Below are 24,086 nucleotides of genomic sequence, written 5' to 3'. Positions count from 1 at the left end.
AATCTCCAATATGGTCACACAAAGGTTGGGTTTTTTCAGCTCGAAAATTAGGAAGCAGGTCAACATGACATTGTAGTAAAGCATGGTTGGTATCAGAGATAGGTTGGTATCAGAGATTATTCTCCCATAATGCCTGTTCTCCTGACAAGTCCTTATCACCTTTCTGCTACAACCCTTGCTGGAAGTCTTCTATTGCAAAGGGCTTCCAGGGAAGGTGAGCAAGCTGGAGCTTTCCCCCTCTGGTTCTGCATCTTCTCCCTGTCATCTCTCTACAGTCACAAATACTTTTATAAGTGGGAAGGGGTAGGCTGTTCTCCTGGGATGTCACATACAGTATGGGTGGCCCCCCACACACTTGCCCCTTCGTGCTGGTTCTATGAACATGGTTTGTGTCCTCAGGAGTCCTCTAGCCCAGATGGAGGAGGAGCGACGGGATCATGTGGCCAAGATGAAAAAGATGGAACAAGAAATGGAACAAGTGTTTGAGATGAAGGTCAAAGAGAAGCTCCAGAAGCTGAGAGACTCCGAGGCAGAGGTACTAATAAGGCTGCACGGCTGATTTAAAATGCATATGTTTATTCGTTTTTGTTCCTTTGTACATTCTGTGCTTTTGTCCGTCTTTAGCTCCAGAGGCGTCACGAGCAAATGAAAAAGAACCTAGAGGCTCAGCACAAGGAGCTGGAAGAAAAACGTCGCCATCTTGAGGAAGAGAAGGGCAGCTGGGAGGCCCAGCAGAGAATTCTGGAGCAGCAGAAGCTGGATGCTTCCAGGTAAATGCAGCAACACACTTGTTCTGATTTCTGATATGAAACGTCTGATGGTGATCATTCTTCACAGGACTGACAGCAGTCACAGGAAGTGTGTACATAACTCAGCACAAGTCTGAGTTGAATGCTTTCATTTAAAGGCAGTAACAGCACCAGGATTGAATAAAGAGCTCTGTTTCTACCATCTCATATCAGTGTGATAAATTCAAAACTAAATCTTCACCTCTCATGCACAAAGAAATGAAAGCCGTCTTAAAAACTGCTCAACTTACCTACCAACACTGACTCTATCCTTTTAGTTATTTCCTGTCTGTCTTTGAATAATCACAATGATTTTACAATAATAAAAGTAAGCAGAACATAAATTCCCAGTTTGTTTTTATAATTCAGGGATTTTGTATCCAGTCCTGTGAGAGAGTGAATGAGTCAGAATCAAATATGGTAACAAATCAATTTGAATTATTGATTGATTCCCCCACACCATAGACATATGGTATGATACTTATCAGGGTTCCTACGGTCATGAAAAAACTGGAAAAGTCATGGAATTGTTAAATGTTTATTTCCAGGCCTGGAATCCCAAAAGTTTTGGAGAAGTCATGGAAATTTCTTATATTCATATTTTCATGTCATTTACGCTGAGTTTTAAATAATTCATATGCTTTAAAAGGCATACGCTCAAAATATAAGCAGGCATACTCTCTCATACTAATTGAAAAGTTCATTGGGGAAGCAGGCGGGATAATGCACTATGCCAGGGAAGTGTAGATTTAACCATGCTTGGCTAGAAATGGAAAAGTACATGCCATGGGTTACAACAGACAAAGACCTCAATCAAACTATTGTCTCAATCATTGTGTAATTCAAGGTATACTGTATGCTTTCAAATGATCAGTGTTAGCTTAAATACTAAATGTTGTCACTTTTTCATGTATACAATGAGATCTCACAAAATGTTTGGTCATGGAAATTTGCTTTAAAGTTATTGAAAAGTCATTGAAAATTCACGGAAATCCATTGGTCAAAATGTGTATGAACCCTAACTTATATTTTCTGGAGAATGGGAGGAAGGGGAGATGTGTCGGCCATCTTTTTATACATTGCATGCCAGTTACAGATCTCATCAACACAATGAGCTACAACAGACCTCACTAACTGTGTTTAGGATAAATTTGTGACTCTTCTCTCCTGTTGTTTTTGCAGAACCTTGGAAAAGAACAAAAAGAAGAAGATATTTTAATAACGCTGCAGGACCTACCCAATGTTACAGTCTATTGTTTTGTTTGTTTTTCGCCAGAACTTGAATTTGACCAATCGCTCTGTCATAATGTCCTATTTTTGATGATGGCTTTGACTGTATAAACAAATACTTTCACATTTCACAAAAAACACAACTGGTTTTGAAAGAGTTTAGTCGTTCTTTCCTCTTTTCCTCCTCTACCTGTGCTGTATCCTTTTAATGCCAAAAAACCCAAAGAGGTCAGTCTTTCCTTGAGAAGCTACAGCTCACCTCAGGCACTGTTCATATATATATTTCCATACAAACATACATATGTTTGTATAGGTATCACATTTAATCTCCTCCAGAGATGGTATGCTCCTCCACCTCCTCTAATGTCAAGCGTATAACCTTGAATCTGCAGTGTTTAACTTCAATCATTTGTAACATTTTCTTACTTTGTATTCATTTTCTTTTCTTTTGTATTGGCCCTGGTATAGAAATATTTTTCATTTTGTTTCCAATGTCACAGCCAGAGCTTTCTGTCCCTGCTCTCGGAAAACCAACTTGTATACCTGACTGCACTCATGCTGAGTGTAACGAACTAAAGAAACTGCTCCTCAAGTTCTTCTATGTGAATTCATTGGAGCTTCTTGTGCAGATTCTATATCAAACTCTTTTCACAAACAAGTCTTTATGGGGACAGCTTGTGAAAAGTCTCTTAGATGTGGGTGGATGAGAAAGCTGAAGCTGAGAATCCTCACTCAAACAGGTGTCACTTTGGTAACTGTACCAAGCCGGCTTTCTTCATATCACATTTAGCACTGTTTGTGTACTGCATTTATTTTGTAATGTCTTGTTTCTGTTTTTATTGTACAAAGTCACGTAATAAAATTGTGATGGGGAAAAATAACATGTGGTCTCTGTGCAGTATGAAAGAAATACACACAACAGTTTCCTCTGAGATTTGCCTATATTGAGTCACAGGAGGTTCAGTGAGGTCCAGCACTGATGCTGGGTGTTAGGACCTGCTGCAGGCTTGTGGTTCCAGTTAATCCCAAAGTCAGATATCAGGGCTCAGGTCCGTCAAGCTCTTATAACGAACTGAAGAAACCATTTGTGTTGAAACGGAAGAGACCCTACCTCAAACTGCTGCCACAAGATTAGAAGCAGTGTAATGTTTAAAATGATTTATTGAAACTAAGATTCCAAACAATAGCTGTGTCTCAAGTCCATACAGTACGTGATTTCTAACCAGGTTGTGAGCTTGTATTGTAACACTTAATAAGTGACTGAATAAAGTAGCCCATAAGTGACAGTATGCACACAACAAAAAAGTAATTTTATTGCACAGTCTACCACAATGCACAGCACAAAGGAATTAAAATTGCTCATATACAGGAAAAATAAAACTTGATTTAAAAAAATACGCCCCAACTCTACTGCAAACATTACATTTTTGTTTTTGTTTTCTTTAAAGAACTATTTGATTCACTTTATAAAAATATATTATATGGACACCAGGAGAGAAACAAAAGCTCAGATATGTGCTTTGTATCTTCGTATACTTTTATCTATATAGTGTAGTAAGGGAGAAATAAATAGATAAGATTTACTGAATCTTTCTTTAAAGAGTTCAGAAAACAGATTAAAAGATTGATAGCCATATGTATTTTGGTTTATCAGATTCTAGCTTGGCATGTTAGGTGTTCAAAGGCTAGATGGTTTTAGTAAACATGTAGGCCTTGAGATTTGTGCTACCAGCAGGTGGCAGCCCATTACTGCACTAAACTGCTGACAGACTCAGGGACTTAAACCAGCCTCGTCAGTGCCTTAATCATTAACTGCCTGTTCTTGGTGTATTTAAAACTGTAACCGTGCTGAGTACTAACAACTAACAATTTGTTTTGTCAAAGCATTTAACCCTTTAAAAGATCTTCCCTCCTAAATATCTGTTCTGCAATCTTCAATAATAAAATCTTCTTCACACATTATTTTGGAGGTTACGGCGGTTGACTCAGAGGATTCTAGTTATCCTGTATTGTAGTCTCGGGAGATTCACGTGTTGCTCATGGAAGACTACAGGGTCCCATGGGTTCTGCGCAGGGATACTTGGGGTGGTTCTTACCCTGGACTTAGATACATGTACTCTAAAGAAAATATTAACCTAATATTTGCAAATATGCCTGTTGACCTGACATAGTTTGTCACAAAGAGGAAACCACTAGTGTCAGACTTTCTAAACCAAAATGAAGTTGTAATATCCTAAAAGACCCGTGACGAAGTGGAATTAAAAGGTGTTCATATAGGAATGTTCTAGTCTTAGCAACCACTCAAAGCGCATTCATGAAGCGTTTCTATTCACAACGCTTTTTCTATCACAAACTCACTGCTAAAATCCCCTTCAGAGGAATGATGTTGCTAAGAAACAAGCTTGGGTTTACTCCCTGTCTACAGTTGAACAGCAGACGAATGTTTGACTGTTAAGGATGTTTATTATTCCAAGTGTTACATATGAATTAGATTAGTGCCAAGTGCTCAAAGACAGTTCCAGGATAGTATTGTATCAAACCGCATTGGTAATTTAAAAAAAAAAAACAGTATTGATGTAGCCTTAGATTTCTTTCCCTCTGGCTTATTCAAACAAAAGCTGAGCCCTTTGGACTCCGTTGCTCTGTGGAGTATAAACACACACACACACACACTGCTGCACCACAGCATCACGCCACAGTCTTCCCAACCAGACAGCTCGTCAGCTTCAGCCTCTACTCTTGCCGATTGGTCTGCTGTGCCCTCGGGTCACACAGGTGAACACACTCAGCCAATTGCAGAGATGTACACTAAAACCTAATTTGTCAACCCACATGACGATACAAGACGTGGCCACAAACAAAATTCTACCTGGGCCCCAAATGCCCCCATGGACCCTGCTCTGACTGCCTTAAAGGGGTTTGCCCTTGTATGATAAATGGTCTGTATTTATATAGCATCTTTTCTAGTCTTGATGACCCCTCAAAGCGCTTTACAGTACAGTTTATTGCCATTCATATACATTCATACAGTGCAAGTCATCTATGGGCAGCACATTTCTATGACGTGCAATTCAGGGTTCAGTATCTTGCGTAGTATCTAGTATAGGTCACTACGGCATGCAGATGGGGAGACTGGGATTGAACCGCCTACCTTCTGGTTACGCCCTCTCTGCACCCTCAGCCACAGCCCCCCCACTCTTTTCCATAACCCAAGATAAGTCTTCAATCCACTTGGGCAAGTGGGGCAAAAGCTCATACTGTCAAGACCTCCAGGATTGGTATTGTTAGACAACAGGCAGAATAAGGTACCATGAGAGAACATGAATCTTCATTGTATTCTTCAAATTTATATCACCAATTGAAATCCTCTTAACTTATTTGGATGGGACCAAACTCCAGAACTCCCTTCCTCTTTCCCTTTTGTACTTTTTGGGAAGTCAATTACTCTGGTTTGACTCTTTTTTTATCAGTTGGATGCTGCCTCTGGACCTGATCTTTATCTATGTTGCATAAGCAGTGAGGTCAGGCAAAGGTGACAATGTCCAGTGTTCAACCCATGGGGCATCCAGGCTGTAAATAGAGCTGTGATGTGAAGAGTGGCTTATCCTCTCACTATCACGTGAGGATCATGTTACACAACTGACTGACTGCATCAAATAATGTATATCTCAGGACCAGGGATCCATGTCATTACTTGCTAATTGAACATTACATCCATTTGACAAGGTCAACAGAGTGCATACAGTAAATAACACTCTGGAGTGGGACAACATCATTAAAACCGACTTTAATAAATAATGAGCCTAGACTCTTCCATTATGCAAAATATAATTCCAGATGGCCACTTACAGAAACCTTCAAACAACCTTTGTATATTTATTAGATTTGCTATACAACTCATTCAAATCCATCAGAACTTCCTGTAAACCTGCAGGACCACCTCAAGGACCTTTGTGATAAAACCTGTTATAAATCTGTAATCCCCTACTGATATTTAACATCCTAAATTAAGATCATTGTGACCTCTCATAAAGTTGCCCAGAGTTTCTACACCAATATACTCAGTAACCCAAATTGGGGGTAACAAGAACTTCTGGAAACCCCTCAAGAACCCTTGGAACAGCTCGAACCATTAAACTCTGAAAACTCCTGCAACCCCATTTGAAATGCACCCAGAACCAACTTAAATACCTACCACATGGCTTTAACTCACACAAGAACCCATAGAACCATCAAGAACCGCAGGAGCTAGCATGAATTCAAAGCTCCTTGAGCTCCAAAAGACACCAGAGTTCCCTCAGGAACTCCTGTGACCTCCTGGAATTCCTTCAAGCTAATTTCAATCTTCCTTACAATCCCTCCAGAACCCTAAACCCTTAAAATAACCATTGGAATCTCTAGCTGGAGATTTTTAGGAACATCTGGAATCCTCAGAATATTCTTAAGAAGAAACAATAAATGATCTCAAAAGTATGCACTCAAAATGACTTAACTACTCCTTGTTGTGGTTGGAAATCCATCAATCTCTCTCAAGAATACGTGCAACCACATCAAGAAGCCACCAAGTGACACTAGTAGAAACCAACCAAAAGAGTCCATGACACCTCTTCAGGATGCCTCTTAAGAACCTTTACATGTGCTACAGGAACCTTCTGAAATCTTCTTAACAGATATATTTAAAGAAGTGGGATTTATGATGTTTATGACTGAGACATTTTTTAACACCATTACAGAAGAGAGAAGGCATTATGTTAAAGGTTAATCACTGGCTTTGCTGATAAAGACTGAAATCAAAGCATGTGTCTTGTCTGTAATTCAAAGTGTAATGCTACACTGATTCAATCAGACAGGATCAGAGCGGAAGGAGTCAGAGTGGTAATTACATTCCTGCAACAATTGAGGCCACAGTGAAGCAGTGAAGGCTTTCATCACTTGCATCACATCAATATTTTACATCTATGGTGACAAATACAATTGATTACCTTACCTGGATCAACAGGAGGACATTGTCTAATTTCAAAATAAAAACCAGGTTGACAAGAGACCATTTCATTTGCTTTCAGTCAAATAAATAAATAAATGCAAGGTAAATTTATCAAAGCATACCTGCATGAAAAATACACACTGTTTTCATTCACATATGGTTGTTGAAGAGTTTTTAATTACTTTATTATGTGAATTGATTAACATTAGACTCATTATCTTCTTATCTTATATATATATATATATCTTATATATATATATATATATATATAAATAAATTATTTCATTTTGTGTAGAATTAAATTCCCAGTAGCAGATGTGGCAATACATGTAGAATTTAATGTGATTGAAATGTAGCAACATAAAGTATGGATAAATGTACTAAAAATGTTAAAAGTTTTCAATGTGGTTATAACGGAATAGTAATAAATAAATAAATAAATAAAACCGTCCAAAATGTATTATGAATTATGTATTCTCCATTTATTATTACATCTTAAGACTTTAAGATGTCAATTATTGTGCCAACTTGATCCAAGATTACAGTAACAGTGCAATTTACAACAGATTTAAACAAGTAGTAAATATGGAAAAATATATGTGAAAATAAAAACAAAGTGTATATTAGTATTCATAGCGTTAATGCAGAACCAATAGTTAGCACAAATAGCAATAGAAACGAAAATAAAAAAATAACTTAACACTAAACTAAAGTGTCAATAGAAGTTGTAATGCAATGATATAAGGAGTAAGTGAAATGCAAGTAATATTGCACATAAACACAATATGATGCTAAGCATTGTTTATATTGCACATGAATACTAATGTTGCACATGGATAGAATATTGCAACTGAAAAAAAAATTTAATAGTGTTGTTTTGCACATGAATAGTAATAATTAAAGAACTTCTTAATATTGCACATGACAAAATTGTAATACTGCACATAAATAGTAATATTGCACATGCTAAACTGTAATACTGTATCGCACATGAAAAGCAATATTGTACATGAAACAAATTTAATACTGTATCACACATGAATAGTAATATCGCACAAGAATAGTATTATCGCACATTAATAGTAATATTGTACATGAGAACCAAAAATATTGCACATGAATAGTAATATTTCACATAAATAACATTAATATTGATCATGAATAGTAATATTGAACATGAAAAACTATCATATTGAAATTTACGTGATAATATACATGAACATTTTTAATTCTGTATTACACATGAATAGTTATACTGCACATGAACAGCAATATTTCTCATGAAAAACCATTATATTGTCCATGAATAGCAATATTGCACATGAAAAAAATGTAATACCCTATTGCACATGAATAGTGACATTTCACATACAAAGTAATATTGCACATAGTGTTGGTATTATTAAATGCTCATGGTATTTGGCACAAATGTCCACACGTAATCCCCCCGGTGATTTATTCAACGTGACATGTCACATTGCTTTTATTTTGAAAAATATTGTAATGATTTCCGGCATTTGCCTCTGAACCCGTGTGACTTGGGGGAGATGGTTGTAAAGTGTGTGCGTGTCTGTGTGTGTCGCCCTGTGCCCAGTAACGCAGCAGTGTGCTGGAGGGCAAAGTCTCAGGGATCGGGTGAATCTGATTTGCTGGGAGGACACACAGGCTCCAGCTGCAGGCGGAGCAGCTGAGCCGGGCAGTGTGTGTGTCTGTGTGTGTGTTTGTGTGTGTGTGGACACATGCAGCATGTAGCCGGGGGCCGGAGGATCACTGATGTTCGGTGCGTATTTACCAGCTTTAACCCATTGAAGAGCGATGCTGTCAGAGCCTGTGTGTGAACCCGTGTGACTCTCGCTGCTGTCTGCGTCATGGTCCTTTCAGCCCGTCCTCTCTCTGTCTCTGCCGTGGCCCAGCGTCTCCTCCCGACCGCCGCACTCCCCCAGCCCCGGTGACCCGCTCCAGCCATGGGTGGGAGTCTGGGCTGCCACCGCTCCATTCCCAAGGACCCCACGGACTTCAGCTGCGGGAAGCGCAAATTCAGCGCGGCGTGCAACTTCGGCCACATCCTGGTGAACCAGGAGCGACTGAACATCAACACTGCCACCGAGGAGGAACTCATGACTCTGCCGGGAGTCAACCGCACTGTTGCGCAGAACATCGTGGAGTACCGGGACTGTATCGGCGGGTTTAAGAAGGTGGAGGACCTGGCACTGGTCAGCGGCATCGGAGCCACCAAGCTGGAGGTGATCAAACTGGAAATCTGCGTGTCCAGCAGGACCAGCTCGTCCCAGCACTCCCCGTCCTCCCTGCGCAAAGACCTGGAGCACCAGCCCTGCACCGGGATTAATATCAACACCGCCACCCCGGCGCAGCTCATGAGCATCCGCGGCATCACGGAGAAGATAGCCAAGAACATCGTGGGCTACCGGGCGGAGAACGGCCCGTTCAAAAACATCGAGGACCTGGTGAGGGTCACCCACATCAACAGCTCCCTGCTGGACAGGATCCGCTTCCAGGTGTACGTGGAGCGCTCCAGGGCGCCGTCCACCAACACCAACGGGGGGCTGACCTGCACCAAGTCCCACCCGAGCCCGACCTCACTCAGCTTCAGGAGCGACGACCTGGACCTCCCGCCCGGAGGACCGACCCAGATCCTGTCCGTGCGGCCCAACTTGGAGCCCCCGCCGGGGTTGCGGGACGGGAAGCCCGTGGTGCGCCTGGGCACCTGGAGCCTGCAGGGCTGCTCCTGTGACAAGGCCAACAACCCGGGGGTCAAAGAGGTGGTGTGCATGACCCTGCTGGAGAACGAGTGAGTAGCTTTCACCTGACTTACACAACTGTTGAACTTCAGGTGAGGTGGATGGATGGGTCGCAACCCGAGAGCGAGGCCACAGTTTACCTCCAGAGCAGCTTTCAAAACTCTTAGAAAAACATGAAATCAAATGTTTTTGTTAATTGAATTAACTAAAGAATTGTATTACAAGAATAAATATGCTCATGAAGTATTAATAACTAAAATAATGCGTTTATTGAAAGAGCCCAGGAAACATTAAAGTGTACAGATGGCTGAAGAAAACCATTGACCATATAAAATGTAAATGCCTATTAAATATTTTGTTGTCAATATTAGCCACTGAACTAGGCAATTATTTAATGGATCAATACATATCTATATGAGATGAGCTGAAGTAGGTTCATAGATACAGACCTTTGGAGGTTTGCTGATTTGGATTAGGACATTTTATCTAAAAGTATAATTTAGATTTTGCCATAACAGTGGCCCAAAGCCTGTAATTGGTGTTGAGGGCCAGCAGCGATCCGCCCATCTTGCTCGTTCCACCTTTGGCACAGTTCCATCAGAGCCACATCGATTCATGTCTGGCTCAGGTGGCTTTTGCCAGTCCCGACTCCGTGCCAAACAGTTCAGTCTGCTGCTGCTGCTGCTGCTGCTGCTGCTGCTGCTGCTGCTGCTGCTGCATTGGGATGTTTTAACACAAATACTCTAGAACATTCCGGATTAGTGCGGTTGACTGATCACGTGGGGACCGTCAACAACTAATTGTTTACACAGACTAACGCAAACCATTTATCGCCAGAAGAAAAAGCAGGTGAGATGCTTTCTGTTGCAGTTGGTGACTTGGTGCTGAGTTTTGCCTTCAGTTTACATGCAGCTCCAGCCCCCGAAGCCTTAATTTGGCTTTTGAAATGGGAGGCTGAGATGAGGGGTATTCATCTGCAACATAAAACGTCACCGCTAAATTCTACACATGGAACCTTTAATACAATTAACCTTTTTTTTAACATAATAAGCTGTTTCTCTATTTTCTATTTTCTTTAGTTTGCCCAAAGTTTATTGATCCAGGTCTGAGAATTGCTAGTCCCAGTGAAACCTGGTCATTAAACCATAATGAACCTGCATCAATGTTTGAAGCCATTATACTTTAGCCCAGGACACACAGAGGGCAAGAGAAGCAGCAGGTTTCTGGGGGTAAACCTGTTTTATTGTCACTGCGACGAGTTGAGAGTGTGACGCAACATGGGACTCTTTGATTCAGGATACTGGTGTTTGACAAGTTTTAACTTGAACAAGAACATTAAAGAGAAGCAGAGAGAGAGAGCGCCACAGTCTGTAGTCGGCCAATTAAAAGCGATGGTGGTCTTTTTCCCCTGAGTGTATCTGTGCAGGTAGAAGCTCTGTGAATTCATATTAATCAGATAAACCTTGAGATCAGAGTTTCAGTGTGTGGTTGCACAGTCAAGGAATAATGAGATTCTATCTGGGGCTGTGGCTCCGGGGTTAGAGTGGTCGTCCTCAGAAGGTCAGCAGGTTGATCCTGATCTTCCCTTGTCCTTCAATCTCTGCATGCCGAAGGATCCTCGGGCAAGATACTGAACCCTAAATTGCATACAGATGCACTTCATGAATGTGTGAGAGTAAAACTGTACTGTAAAGGGCTATATAAAATACAGACAATTTACTACAACAGGAGATTTGCTTGACAACAAGCTGTGCAACAAGCTTCCTAGCTCACCCTGTCCTCCGGCCTATGAGGGCTTTGCATGCAGTGTTACACAGGATATTTACTTTGTGTGTTCCCGTGACTTCTCATATGGTCTCCTCGTTTTCAGTTTATTCTTTGTACATAATACACAATACTCATGCTGGGTGTGACTGGAGTTTATTAGTGTCTGTTGGCACCAGGTTTGCCTGTTCCTGATCCTGAGCTGTGCTCTATCCTGCTTGTGTCGTGAGGCCTGACCGGCTTGGTAGGGTGGAGGAGGAGGAGGAGGGTGGGGTCATGAGGGGGCACTTGTTGCAGTACACGTTGTTACATCTGAAACTCTGCCTGCCAGTAACATTAGCATCCTCTTCTATGCAGCCATCACATGATCCCAAAGCACCTTATCCTGTTTATTCAAATGGTGACCCTGCAAAACCTGTCTGCACTAGAATGGAGAGTGAAATAAATAATAAACCCTTCCTTGAACATGATTATATCCCTTGGCTCTGTGTGCCTTAGAATTGCCCTGCAGGGCCAAATAAAGTTGTTTTGAATTTGTTGAGACATCTGCCTCTGGTCATGGATGAATAAGTGGAACTAAACATCCCTTTTCCACAAACACAACCAAAATAGACAAACACGCGGCAAGTAACACAAACTTCAAGCGTTTCTAGGCGACACAAATAAGTGACGATCCCAAATTGATGATATATTATATATAAATTGCATGTGTTTTCTTGATATGCAATTTGTTGACCTCTCAGGGCCACTGTACTATGGTAAGTATTTGCTGAGTTCATCCCTAGTTAGCCCTTATCAGAGGCCCTTCTGCTGATTCATGTGGAATCTGTCAGAGTAACATATCTGAGTGAAGGTTCAGTCTTGTGAAGTGCTGATTTGACCATCTGTGCTGTGTCTCTCTTCCTCTGTACTACTGGCTCACAGCACCACTCCAAACCAAAGGAGGGCTGCAGCTATCAATTATTTAGATTCTCGTTTAATTTGAAGACTTCCTCTCGACGAATCATTTTGTCTACAAAATGTCATAAAACAGTAAAAGATATAAAAGATCCCAGTCTTCAAATGCTGCTTTTGTTTGGCCAACAGACAGAAACCCAAAGATATGAATTTTTCTGTGGCATATGACAGAACAGCAGTTGCGCTGCTGTGACACAAGCAGTCTTCAGCCACTCTGCTTTTGAGGATAGGATGACAGTTTGTGCTACATTGTTGAACCCAGTCTGAGGCTTTAAGGTGATGCAGCTGCAGCTCGCAATCCATTAATCAATCACATAAGTCGTGCAGCTTCTTCTTGAAGGCAATACTTCCAGATAACTGTAGTGCTACAAGTTATTCCACCTTTTCTTAGCCTTGTAAAATGGGGCCAAGTCTTTTCTTGATTAAAGTTGCATCAGCGGCTGTAATCGCCTTCCATCTTCATTGTTCTTTTGTTGCGGGTAAATGCATCTTGAGTTTGGTCTTTGGTTAGAGCTCTCAACTGCACTTGCATGGCTCTCAGACTCTCTCTAATAGGGTTTGACATAAATAGGTGGTTAAAGGTTAGTGGTGTCAGTTGTGTGGACTGCTCTGTGGTGTAAATTGCAAAGAACAGTGTGCTGACAGGAGGTTTTATGCCCAAACCACCTCCATGCAACACAAGTAGTTCCTTTTTGTGGTATGAGCTCCTCATTTTGTCTATAAAATACAGGTGGCTTGGAGTCCTTCTCCTGTTCTGTCAGGTTCACCCTCCTCCATGTTTGTTTGTGTTGCCTCCATGTTGCTTTCCTACCTCCATATCCTACGATCCATAGGAGAACGCAAAGCTCCAACCAAACAATGACAAATATTTCTGGGAAATGTGGACATTGTTGTATTCAAATTAAAAGTCCCTTGTCCTTTAGATTTAGGTGGACTGCTGAGTCCGATCTGAGGAGCTGGCTCTCCTGTGTCACCACATGATGGAACTAAAATTGTTGGAAATGCCCGAATGCAGCTCTGGCTAGTCTGTCATCAGGAAGTCATTGTGAATTTGAACACATTTTGATGAAGCAGTTTGTTTGAAGTTTTATTAGGCCTGTGTTTCTCTTACATGCTATGGTTATTCAAGGCAACAAAACCTTTTTGAGTTTACAGAAAGGAGTTAGTGTCATAAATGTTTATTAAGCCACCAAGCCCTGCTTGAACAAGGAGTGGCTTCCAGGTGTGTTTTGATAAGAAATGTCAGATTACATTTGGTGACAGGTCAAATTTTCTCCCATCTCCCCTTCCATCTCCTTCCAAACCCAACTACCTTGAATTAAATCTCAACCACACCCCCTGCTCATGCCTCCCACTTCCTGTGTTCCCAGCTATTGGTAGCAACATTAACACCCGTGATAGTGCTGGGTTTGTTATGGAGAAGGATGCTCTGGAGGAGATACGGTGTGTTTGCACAGCTTGGCCTCGGCTGTGTGAGCAATCACAAGATCCAGGCTGAGTTTACCCACTTCCTGGCTTTCCTCCAGACACAAACAGAGAGCTTTGAGAGTTCAATGAACTCCTGCTTACCGAAGGTTACACAGCAATCTGCGCTCAGCCTCTTCAGACTCCCAAGCCTGCTGATGTTAGCTGGCCTGTCGTCAGCCTCAAACACTATGCAGGAGGGAAGTGAAAGAGCTGCCACTAGGCTCCACAGACGGGGTTAACAAGGATCAAGGAGGGGATGCGAGCTGACAGCACCTCACTTGCCTCTGAGAAAATGTGGCTTTAGTGGTGAACAGCTATGTTACTGTCAAATCTGCTCAGGAAGGTCTGAATGACAGTTTGTAGGACTTTTCTGTTTTGCCTGTCTGCTTCTTTTCTTGCCTCACACAGTGGAATTCAGCTGTCTCACTGACCGTGTCGTGCTTTTAACATCTCAGGCTTGCATTGAAGTGCTGGGTGATTGCATAAACTCTAAATTCATGAAGAAAGCTTTGCATCACATATCCACATGATTTCCCTTGGCACTGGGACCTTAATAAACACATGAGACATGACATGTTAAACACTGAGCTTTACTCAGGTGATGTCAGGTGATTCTTAAAGGCGCTGACATCATTGCAAACAGTGGAAAGAGGAGAGACTGGAGGCAAATAACAGAAAGAACTGAAGAGTTGTGCGTGAGCTGAGTTCAGTCAGATCATGATCCTGTGGGGGTGGCAGGGGATTAATCATAATTTAAGTAAAACTTAGAAATAATCGTGATATTGATTTGAAGGCATATCCTCCAGCCCTAGTCTTGGCGGTGAGCTCTTGGGCAACTCAAAGAGAGGGAGTGAGAAGAAAAAGAACAACCAATGCTAAAAAGTCATTGTGCTTGATAATACAACTTGGCCTTGGCACAGCTGTCACAGAGAGAGAGAGAGAGAGAGAGGAGGGGAGCAGTACCATTTAAAAATGAAGATAACGTTATTCAGACAGTCTCCAGTGGAATGAATTTATAGAGTTGGACCTAGTCGTTAACATGAAAATGGAAGTAATATTTATGAATATGGAGAAATAGATAAGTTCGAATCATGGCTCCTGGCATGTGCAATATTCACATGATTCAAAGTCCAAATTGTTACTATTCTGACAAACAAGCTCAGAAAAGATTGGCCTTTCCTTTAAGGCATGATGACAACGATTTCAATACAATTATTGTTCAGTCAGTGAACAATAATAATAATTGCTCTTACACCGATGTTGATCAATTTTAATACCTTACCCTCCTACAACTTTCAAGGATTCTTGAGTTTTCACTTTCTCTGTTCCTCCTAATCACTGTCTCATGTACTGCGAGCGTAGATCATTTTCCTTATTGAAACAAAAATTACATTACATTTCATTTAGCTGATGCTTTTATATGAAGCGACTTACAATAAGTGCATTCAACCATGAGGGTACAAACCCAGAACCACAAGGATCAAAAAAGGAAAAGCCAAACTACAAAGTGCTATAGGTTACTGCCGTATAAGTATATGAAACGGATATGGGCAGCCACTGGTAACCAGTGAAGGGAGCGGAGTAGTATGAGTAGTGTGAGTAGATGGATCATCAGTTCCAGTTTCATGGCATGACCAAGCTAAACCCAAAAGCTGCAATGTCACTCGAGGTTGCTTTCATTTCCCCTTTATCATCACCATATCAAGTCGCCAGGGTTTGTCTTCAGCGGTGTGGTGTCTGTGGTTGACCTCTGACCTTACTGACAGGGCTGCTCATAGTAGGCAACGGTCGGCTGACTTTGCAGATAGTGTAGATCGTTCCTACGAAAGCCAAACTGTATTTTATTAAAAAGTGACAGAGTGAAAGGAAGGAGACACAATACAAACAGATCTTAATCCTCAGCTTGTGTATTAAGCCAAAGCAGTCACTCATCCTGGATTGCCTCTTTTGTGGGGTTTTATTTGCTTAGAATGACGTCCAGGTGAAACGTGGAGGAGAAAACGTTTAAAACCCAGTCACTGTTCAGCCTGTCTCATTTCATATCCCCACCTCTCCTTCATGTCGGCTAACAGATGATGCTCCAGCCTGCTGTGTTTACTGTGCAGCCAGTAAAGCCTCTTATATGATAATGATATTCCTGGTCTTTGAGGGACAGACATCCTGCTTATCATAGCACCGTCTAATCAGATCTGTGTCTGCTCCTTGTTTAGCTTATCATTCATTACTTTGCAGGGACTTCAAGCTTGTAAAACCATGAGACTCATGGATGGCTGCAGTCACACAGAGCATTTGATTCTATTAATATTCAGAATGATTTCTTATTTAATTCTCCCTTGCATTTCATTTGCTGTCTATTCTCGGAATCTGTATTTCCCCTTTTGCACATAGTCTCACAGATTGCAGCTGAAGTTCAGATAAAATATCTGTGAATTAATCAGCTTGAGCGCCGCCGGCTCTCATCTACAGAGATGAAGAACCGCCGAAGAAACACCCAATCACTTTCCTTCTAAACATATTTGCATACAACACTTAATGTCAGCACTGTATCATATACAAATGTTCCCACTGATTAACAGCCAGACATAACACCAAGATTAGCGTCTCTGATAAGGTCTCCTTCTTGTCCACTGAGACATCAGGTCTTGTGGGTGAAAAGTAATTGGTGAATTTACCATTTGCTATAAAGCTTTTCTTGTCTCGTCGACCACTCAAAGTGCTTTAGAGTACCAGCCACAGTCACCTTTCCACACAGCACTATCATATGCTGTGCATTCTTCCATCACGCACCTTTCATACTCTGTCAGCACAGCAATCTGGGGCAATTTGGGGCTCAGTATATTTCCCAAGAACACTTTGTAATGCAGGCTGGAGGAGCCAGGGATCGATCCACTAACTTTTTACTATCTCTTAAGCCACAGCTGCCAAGTACACCCAGTTTTCAGGCTATGTAGCTATACTTTTATTCTTTATCAATCACCGCAGTAAATGTCATTGAATTTAATGTGGTAGAAGTGACCTGAACTGGCTTCTTGGAGATTCATAATAATTATAATAACTTTATTTTTATAGCACTTATCTAAACGAGGTTACAAAGTGCTTCACACAAAAGTCCATGGCAAAATTAAGATTAGATTCTAAATATATATATATATCTTCTGTTCAGAATCACAAAGAATTGAAAACTCAGCATTAGGTCACGTTCCTTTTTTTCTAACACTGACAGCATTTGGCTTTTGACTGCACCATGAATCCATAAAGGATGAGTCTAGGAGTGGCTACAGAAAGGAAACACATCATGCCCCGGACATAATATACATAGTACACACACACACACACACACACACACACACACACACACACACACACCCACACACACTCACACACACACTGTTGTCTTGATCTTTGTCATACTGTTAACATCTATACTCTGTCTGCACAAATGCACATCTCATTGTTTGCAGCTTCCTCATCCTGCACTCTAATCGATTTCTTCGCTCGAACAATGAATTATGTCTCAATAGCAATTTTATGAATTGTTGGCCCTTTCCGTTTGGATTAAACAAATAAGCTTCTGAGAGAGGCAAGCTGTTTCCTCCTGTTTATGATCTTCATGCCAAGCTAGGCTGACTCTACATTTAACACATGATTTGGTATTGATCTTCTTACGTCACTGTGGGTTTATCTCATTAACTTTAACAATAACAAGCTCTGACGAAGTTGCTGGCACAGTGTCAATACCAGCTATTCATTAACATTGTTCTCATTTGTTTACAGTAATCACACTAAGGGAGCAGCTCATTTTAAGATAGCACCGTGCAAACAGCTCCACACAGAGCACCTTTCAGTCACTGATAACATTATACAAAAAGAGCGGTGTCCCTCCTCGGTTCTGTAAGTGAGACTGTAAGATCTATGCCTGTTGACTGTAGCCCAGTCCAGCTGTAGAGAGGATGTACCCCGCATATGTGGTTCTGCACAGCAGGCCTGGATTATTAGACACATAATCCAGGCGCAGTTTGGCAGTAGCGTCACACACTCCTTTAATCCCTTCACACTCTGACGTAACAACAATATCGGCACCACACGCAGAAGCCGGCTGAAAATGTACATTTCATCCTGATGTGAGTGAATTGGGCCTGTCTGTTACAGTCCAGGGACGCATAAAGAGGGTGAGACTAGCGGGGGTGCTGAGGTCGCAAGGACGGGAGGACGGGAGGTCTGTGCTGAGTTGACGCAGGGTGTTGGGTGCTCATGTGGAAATTTCCACTGACACAGCACATTACAGTGGGTAAGTTAGGGTGCTGCACAGCGACTAGGCTTCTTGAGCCAATACAGTGTTCCCAGTTTCTTCAGTCAGACAAAGCTGATGTGCACTTATTTGTCTCCTGCAGCAGCACTTTAACAGCGAGCAGCCGATCAAAGTGACTTATTGCCTCGCCACGTTGAATAGTGCTACTCCCTCTTTATCAAAGGGATGAAACAAAAGATACAGTACTTAAGAAGCATCGAATGAGGGGAATTACAGATTGATATAATAATAAGAGTACAGAGATAGCTAAATGGAGGACTTCATTTGAGGGGTAAATCTTAAAAACATGTTTTGAGTATAAAACAAGGCTCTAAATAAATTCAAGCCAGCTGCTTTGGATTTTCACAGACATCAGTCCGTCTCTGTGGTGATGAGTTTGTATCCAAATGTCCATAAGATCTACATTCCTGTATACTCAGTAAGTTCCAAACACTCATAAAACATGGCTAAATTAACTGATTATGTTTGGTGTTAGCATGAATTATGGATGCAATTTAAAGGTGCAACTACTCTGTGGAGAAAAATAAAGTGTGATTCAACTTGCCCTAATCGTGTTTTTAAAATGTAAAATTATTCTTTAAATTATAAGCATAATTCTCGCTTTGTTTGTCGCAATACTTAATATCAAGCTGAATTACAGAGCTTTTATTTTGAAAAGTTTCTTTCTGCTGAAAAAATAGCAGCAGGTCAGTAAATCATTCAAACTTATTTATGAACCACACACTTGATAAAGCAAATTCTGTTTTATTTAATCAAAAACATTGACTATGCATCTGTTTATCTGATTAACCAGTTAGGATGAAGAAAATTGTTTTCCAACTTCACTCTGCACCATGTCCAGCACACAAACATGAATATATCAAAAATACAAATTGATAGGTTATATTTTGGGTCTGTTTAAGGACGACTCACTAATGACAAGGTATAACTCTAAAGTAACTGCCAGACAGTCCATTCCAAACAGGCATTTGTACATGCGTGAAAACATTATCCTGTAAACTCTGCTAAAGTTATTGCAAATATTTTTTATTACATGTCTGCAAATTGTGTTTGAGTGTAAAAATTTTGAAATTAACAGCCTTACAAAACTTATTTACATTTTAAATAATTACCTGTTGGTGATTCATCAGAGGAACTGGGAAGTAGAGGCCAATAGCAGAACAGATTTGTCTTTTAGCTGAAGTTCAAACATGAAAATGTGGATGTGCAGTGATCTGAAGTGAAATCCCCTCAAAACACAAACTAAATTTATCATCACTGTCAGCACCCCTGTCACACAGAGGGCCGTTTAAATGTGTGTTGCAGTGGTGAACTGTTGCCTCGGGCCCTTTCCTCGTTCAGTGGCAGAAAATCCTCAGAGCTGTTCTTTCATGTTCAAGGTCACCTCCCTGCTGCTGCTGCTTGTTACGCAACCTGGTGTCCTGCTCTTAGATTTCCCCCAGCCCGACAAGCGTTGAATCAGTCACTCGTGGTTTAGCCTCATCACACCGCATTTCTGTTTGCATAGCGACGGTTTGTGTTGTCACGGTGACACTCAGGGATTAGGATGGATGTCATGAAGTCTCTCTTTAATCTTTGTTAGTGTTTGTGTGTGTCTGTCTTATTTTCATTTCCTCTAAGAATTACTTGGGTCTGAATTGTTATCTCCTGCAGACACAGCACACTCTGACCTCCTGAAGGGATGATAGTTACAATCAAAGCACACGCTGCATCACTGTCTCAGCATTATCCACCCTGTCCTGATGATGTGGCTGAACCTCTGGTCATCTCAATGTGAGCTGGGATTGAATCCCTGCCAGTGGATTTTAACAGTTTATTTCACTGTGCAGAGAGATCACACCTACAGGAGAGGGCTGATGTATCTGAATCAGAATCAGAATCAGAATCAGAAGTATTTTATTGCCAAGTACGTTTACACATACAAGGAATTTGCTCTGGTTATTGGTGCATACAATGAACATAGAAACATAAAAACGCAATAAATACAACATACATAGGAGAGCAATAAAAAATAGGAAACCAGTATATATTTTCTCACTTTTGACATAAACATTTCTGAATAAAAATATATAAAAGATAAAAGATATAAAAAGTGAAGTAAAAAGTGAAATGCTAAATGCAAAATGCAAAATGCAAAACAGTGAACAGTGTAGAGTGACAGTGTGAGTGTAGGCCTGTGTGTTCTGATAACAGGATCTGAGTGATCACAAAGGCGACATTGTTGTGATCTCACCAGCTATTCAGCTGAATGGGGAAGGAAAAGATGGATATGCAGGAAAACTGCACTAAGTATTAATGATTGACTTGCTCCATTTGTGCCTAAGAGTCGCTGTTGTATTGTTATGTAAATCATTTCTGATCCATTTTCAGGCTTCTTGTTTTAGCCTGGATTAGCCTTTGCTGTGTCTGTAGTTAATATTGTGGATAATCTAGTCTAAACATACACTGCTGAGTCAAAACATTGTGATCATGACCAACCCCTCTATAATAAGCTGTTGGTCTTTCACCTGCCACCAGAAGGGGCAGGTGAAAGAGTGATGGACTCTAAAAGACGTCTGAAGGTGCCTTGTGCAATCAAGTCCAAGATGTTATCAGCAGATCCTGGAAGTCTCCATGTGAAACTGCCGCAGGCGACACTTGTTCCAGCGTGTCCCCCAATGCCCTGTCTCTGATTCCTGGGTTCTCCCTCGTCTGACCACGTTCAGGAACACACCTCTGCTAACGGCGGGGTCACATACGCTCTGACCCTGGCACATGAGCTCCCAACACACTGGTCGAAGTTGTCTCAGTCGTGTACGTGGGAGTCAGTGAAAGTATACACTATACAGTTAAGGTTATTTTTAACTCACACTTACACAGGTTAAAGTTTACAAGATTCAAGACTTTATTTATCATGTGCACAAAAATTGCATCTAGCAAATATATAAAATAAAATAAAAACAAGTTTTAAAATAAAATATAATAAAATATACACCTTAATATAAATTTTTAAACTATAATAAAGTATATTACTACTGGGTAGACTGACTGAATGAATGAAATAGGTAATACCGATATGAAATAAGTAATACTGATGAGTTAGCTAACACTGACTAATGAAATAAAGCTGCCTTGTTAAGTTCACATACATAATTATTATACCACCACTAACAGTCCATCTGTGGAGCAGCATAAAGCTGACAGCAGGAATGTGTAGAACTCACATGCACACATGTGCACATGTGTATCCACGTTTGCACATGCTCACATGTGCACATGTGTATCCACATGTGTGAGCAACCGAATGGGGACCAGTCTGTAAGATCATTGCTCTATTGTGCCACAAGTGGACAGATACATCACCAGGTACCTTTAATCATCTAATTTCCCTGAAGCAAGATTTTTACACTCTTCATTAAAGTTGTTGTTTGTTTCTCATTCATTGTTGGTCATAGTCAATCGATCAGTTGTGTCCTAAAACTAGATGCCAAATATCTTATATCTAAATATCCTCACGAGTGATTTCTATCAAATATGTGTTGTTTGTTTGACTGGAAAATATAGACAGAAAAGTAGTTAACAAAGCACATCTGTTCTGAATAAGAACCAACATCTATAACAAATGCAAACTCATTGGAATCCATGACTACTTCAATATTGTTGCTTTTAAAAATACATTTGTACATGACATTAAGCATTAGGAGCATATCTCTAGCATAGCTCCACACATCTAGATCTACTTTCAGGTCTTCATTTATCACCTGCTGTGCTGGTGGTGGTGTGTTGAATATGCATCAGCAGCTGCTCTGATTCTTATTCCAGTCACAGTGTTCGGGGGGACTGTTTTGTTTCAAGGACTCAGATTTACAAACCTGGCACTAGTCAAAAATGTGGCTGTAGAAAGCTCACTTCTTTCTTAATTACACCAAGCAGTCCTTACTAGTTGTTGTGAACATACACTAATAATACATCAGCTGAAGAAGAGGGTATTAGCAAACTTCACTGTTTGCATCAGTGTGGTTGGATATCAAGTGTTTGACCCTCTCCTCCTTGAGGGAGACTGTGGATCAGGCGATAGAGAGTCGTCCACTAACCAGAAGGTCAGTGGTTCGATCCCCTGCTCCTCCAGTCTAATTTCTGAGGTGTCCTTGGGAAACATACGGAAAAATACTGATTCACCCATTGGAATGTGTGAATGTGACTTGTACTGTAAAGAGCTATGAGTTGCTGTTGAGACTGCTAAGAGATATATAAATCTCTATGAAAACTGTCCAACTGCATATAACTTTAACTTGATCGTTTAAACAGATGTGTTTTAGCGTCTTAAAACTATCAATCAAGCTCTGATGTGAGCCAACCACACTGGGCCTTGCTACAGACATCTAAAGGGCAACACATCCTGGTGGGTGTTGCATATGCATCAAAACTTTGACACCTACAGTCTTCTGTTGCATCTTATTACACAATCCCTGTTGTAACGAGATGCTCCGTGTTGACACATCTAATGTCCTGTTCCCGAGTTTCATGATTTACAGCCTTTGACTTTGTTTAGTTGCTGTGTATTTAAGGCTGTGGGGAAGCCGCACAAAGATAAAGTCTGAAACATCACAACCACGAGTCAAAATAATAACTCTAGTATTCTCTTCATTGATTGACACACCTCAGCTGTGCCTTGCCTACTCATGCCATCTATTTGCATCATGTCTTGAGTTGTGAAACCACGTTGTGCATTGCGTTTGTTGCAAGTTGTGGTCTATTGGCGTAAAAACTGAAATATGAATCATATTTAATATCTATCTAGGCAAGCGTTTTATATTTGTATCAGTTATGATGCCAGATAAATCATATCACATGACCATTGACATACACTGGACCTACACATTTCCAAGGATTTGTCGCAGATAACTTTAATATTAGAATTTAACAGCACAATAACTGCTAGCAAAGACCAGCAACGCTTGTAATTCTTTGCCCATGTTGCATTCAACATAGACTCAGATCTGAGTTTTCAAGGCCCACATTAATAAGGTGACCAAAACCAGATTTTTCCGCTTTAGAAACATAGCAATGGTTCGGCCATTGATAAATCAGACAGATGCTGAAAAGCTGATCCATGCCTTAATTTCTAGCCGACATGATAACTGTTATGCATTTAATACAGTTCTCCTAAAGAAAACGATAGAGAGACTCCAGCTCATTCAGAACTCTGCAGCTCGGCTCTGAACCAGAACCAAGAAGAGAGAACACATAAGTCCAGTTCTAGCTGCTCTGCACTGGTTAGTAGGAAAACTCAGGAATGACTTTAAGGTTCTCCTCTTTAGATACAAGGCTCTGAATTGACAGAGTTACATAGCTGACTCTGTCATGTTCTTATGTTCCTTAAAATCAGTTCTCTGCTTATTTAGGGCCCGAGCACCGAATGGTGAGAGGCCCTATTGAATCTGTAAGGATTATTATTGTCACTATCCTAAATTTGCTTTTTGAGGGCTTTCCAATGCTCAAAAAGTTGCTAAACTCTGCAGTATATTAGAACTTGGTGAAAATTACAGTATTCTGGAGTATTTGGAAATGGGCGTGGCAAAATGGCTCAACAGCGCCCCCTGGAACCCAGCCGCTAGGTTTCCACATAACCGATTTTCACCAAAATCGGGCGAGAGGTGTATCGTGACTAATGATGAAAAAAAGCCTCTTAGAGCATTATGAAAAACGCAACAGGAAGCCCGCCATTTTCTATTTAGTGGCCATTTTGACCATATTCACCATTTTTACTTTGACATACTTGTCCCAGGGCTTTCATCAGATCAACTTCAAATATACATGAGTGTCATCACAACAAGATGGAGATAAAA

At 40.9% G+C, this 24,086-nt stretch overlaps 2 protein-coding genes across 3 annotated transcripts in view; both read left to right on the top strand.

Annotated features, from left to right (window-relative positions):
- septin7a (septin 7a) overlaps positions 1 to 2,899 on the top strand; it is a 28,564-nt gene extending 25,665 nt beyond the window's left edge. The window contains exons 12-14 of the mRNA XM_061093310.1: positions 400 to 535; positions 625 to 770; positions 1,971 to 2,899. Of these exons, the coding sequence (XP_060949293.1) occupies positions 400 to 535; positions 625 to 770; positions 1,971 to 2,007 (319 nt within the window). The 3' untranslated portion in view covers positions 2,008 to 2,899. The remainder of the gene's footprint in view (positions 1 to 399; positions 536 to 624; positions 771 to 1,970) is intronic.
- Positions 2,900 to 8,616: 5,717 nt separating this feature from the next.
- Positions 8,617 to 24,086, top strand: part of eepd1 (endonuclease/exonuclease/phosphatase family domain containing 1) — a 33,218-nt gene continuing 17,748 nt past the window's right edge. The window contains exons 1-2 of one of the 2 annotated variants that reach the window (XM_061092563.1): positions 8,617 to 8,782; positions 8,884 to 9,811. In XM_061092563.1, coding sequence (XP_060948546.1) covers positions 8,967 to 9,811 — 845 coding nt within the window. In that variant the 5' untranslated portion in view covers positions 8,617 to 8,782; positions 8,884 to 8,966. Of the gene's footprint in view, positions 9,812 to 24,086 lie in introns of both variants that reach the window. The other variant, XM_061092562.1, reaches the window with a different exon arrangement.

The sequence above is a fragment of the Limanda limanda genome, chromosome 19 (assembly GCF_963576545.1).
Source record: "Limanda limanda chromosome 19, fLimLim1.1, whole genome shotgun sequence".
NCBI lineage: Eukaryota > Metazoa > Chordata > Actinopteri > Pleuronectiformes > Pleuronectidae > Limanda > Limanda limanda.
This window is presented reverse-complemented; position numbering and strand designations above follow the sequence as displayed.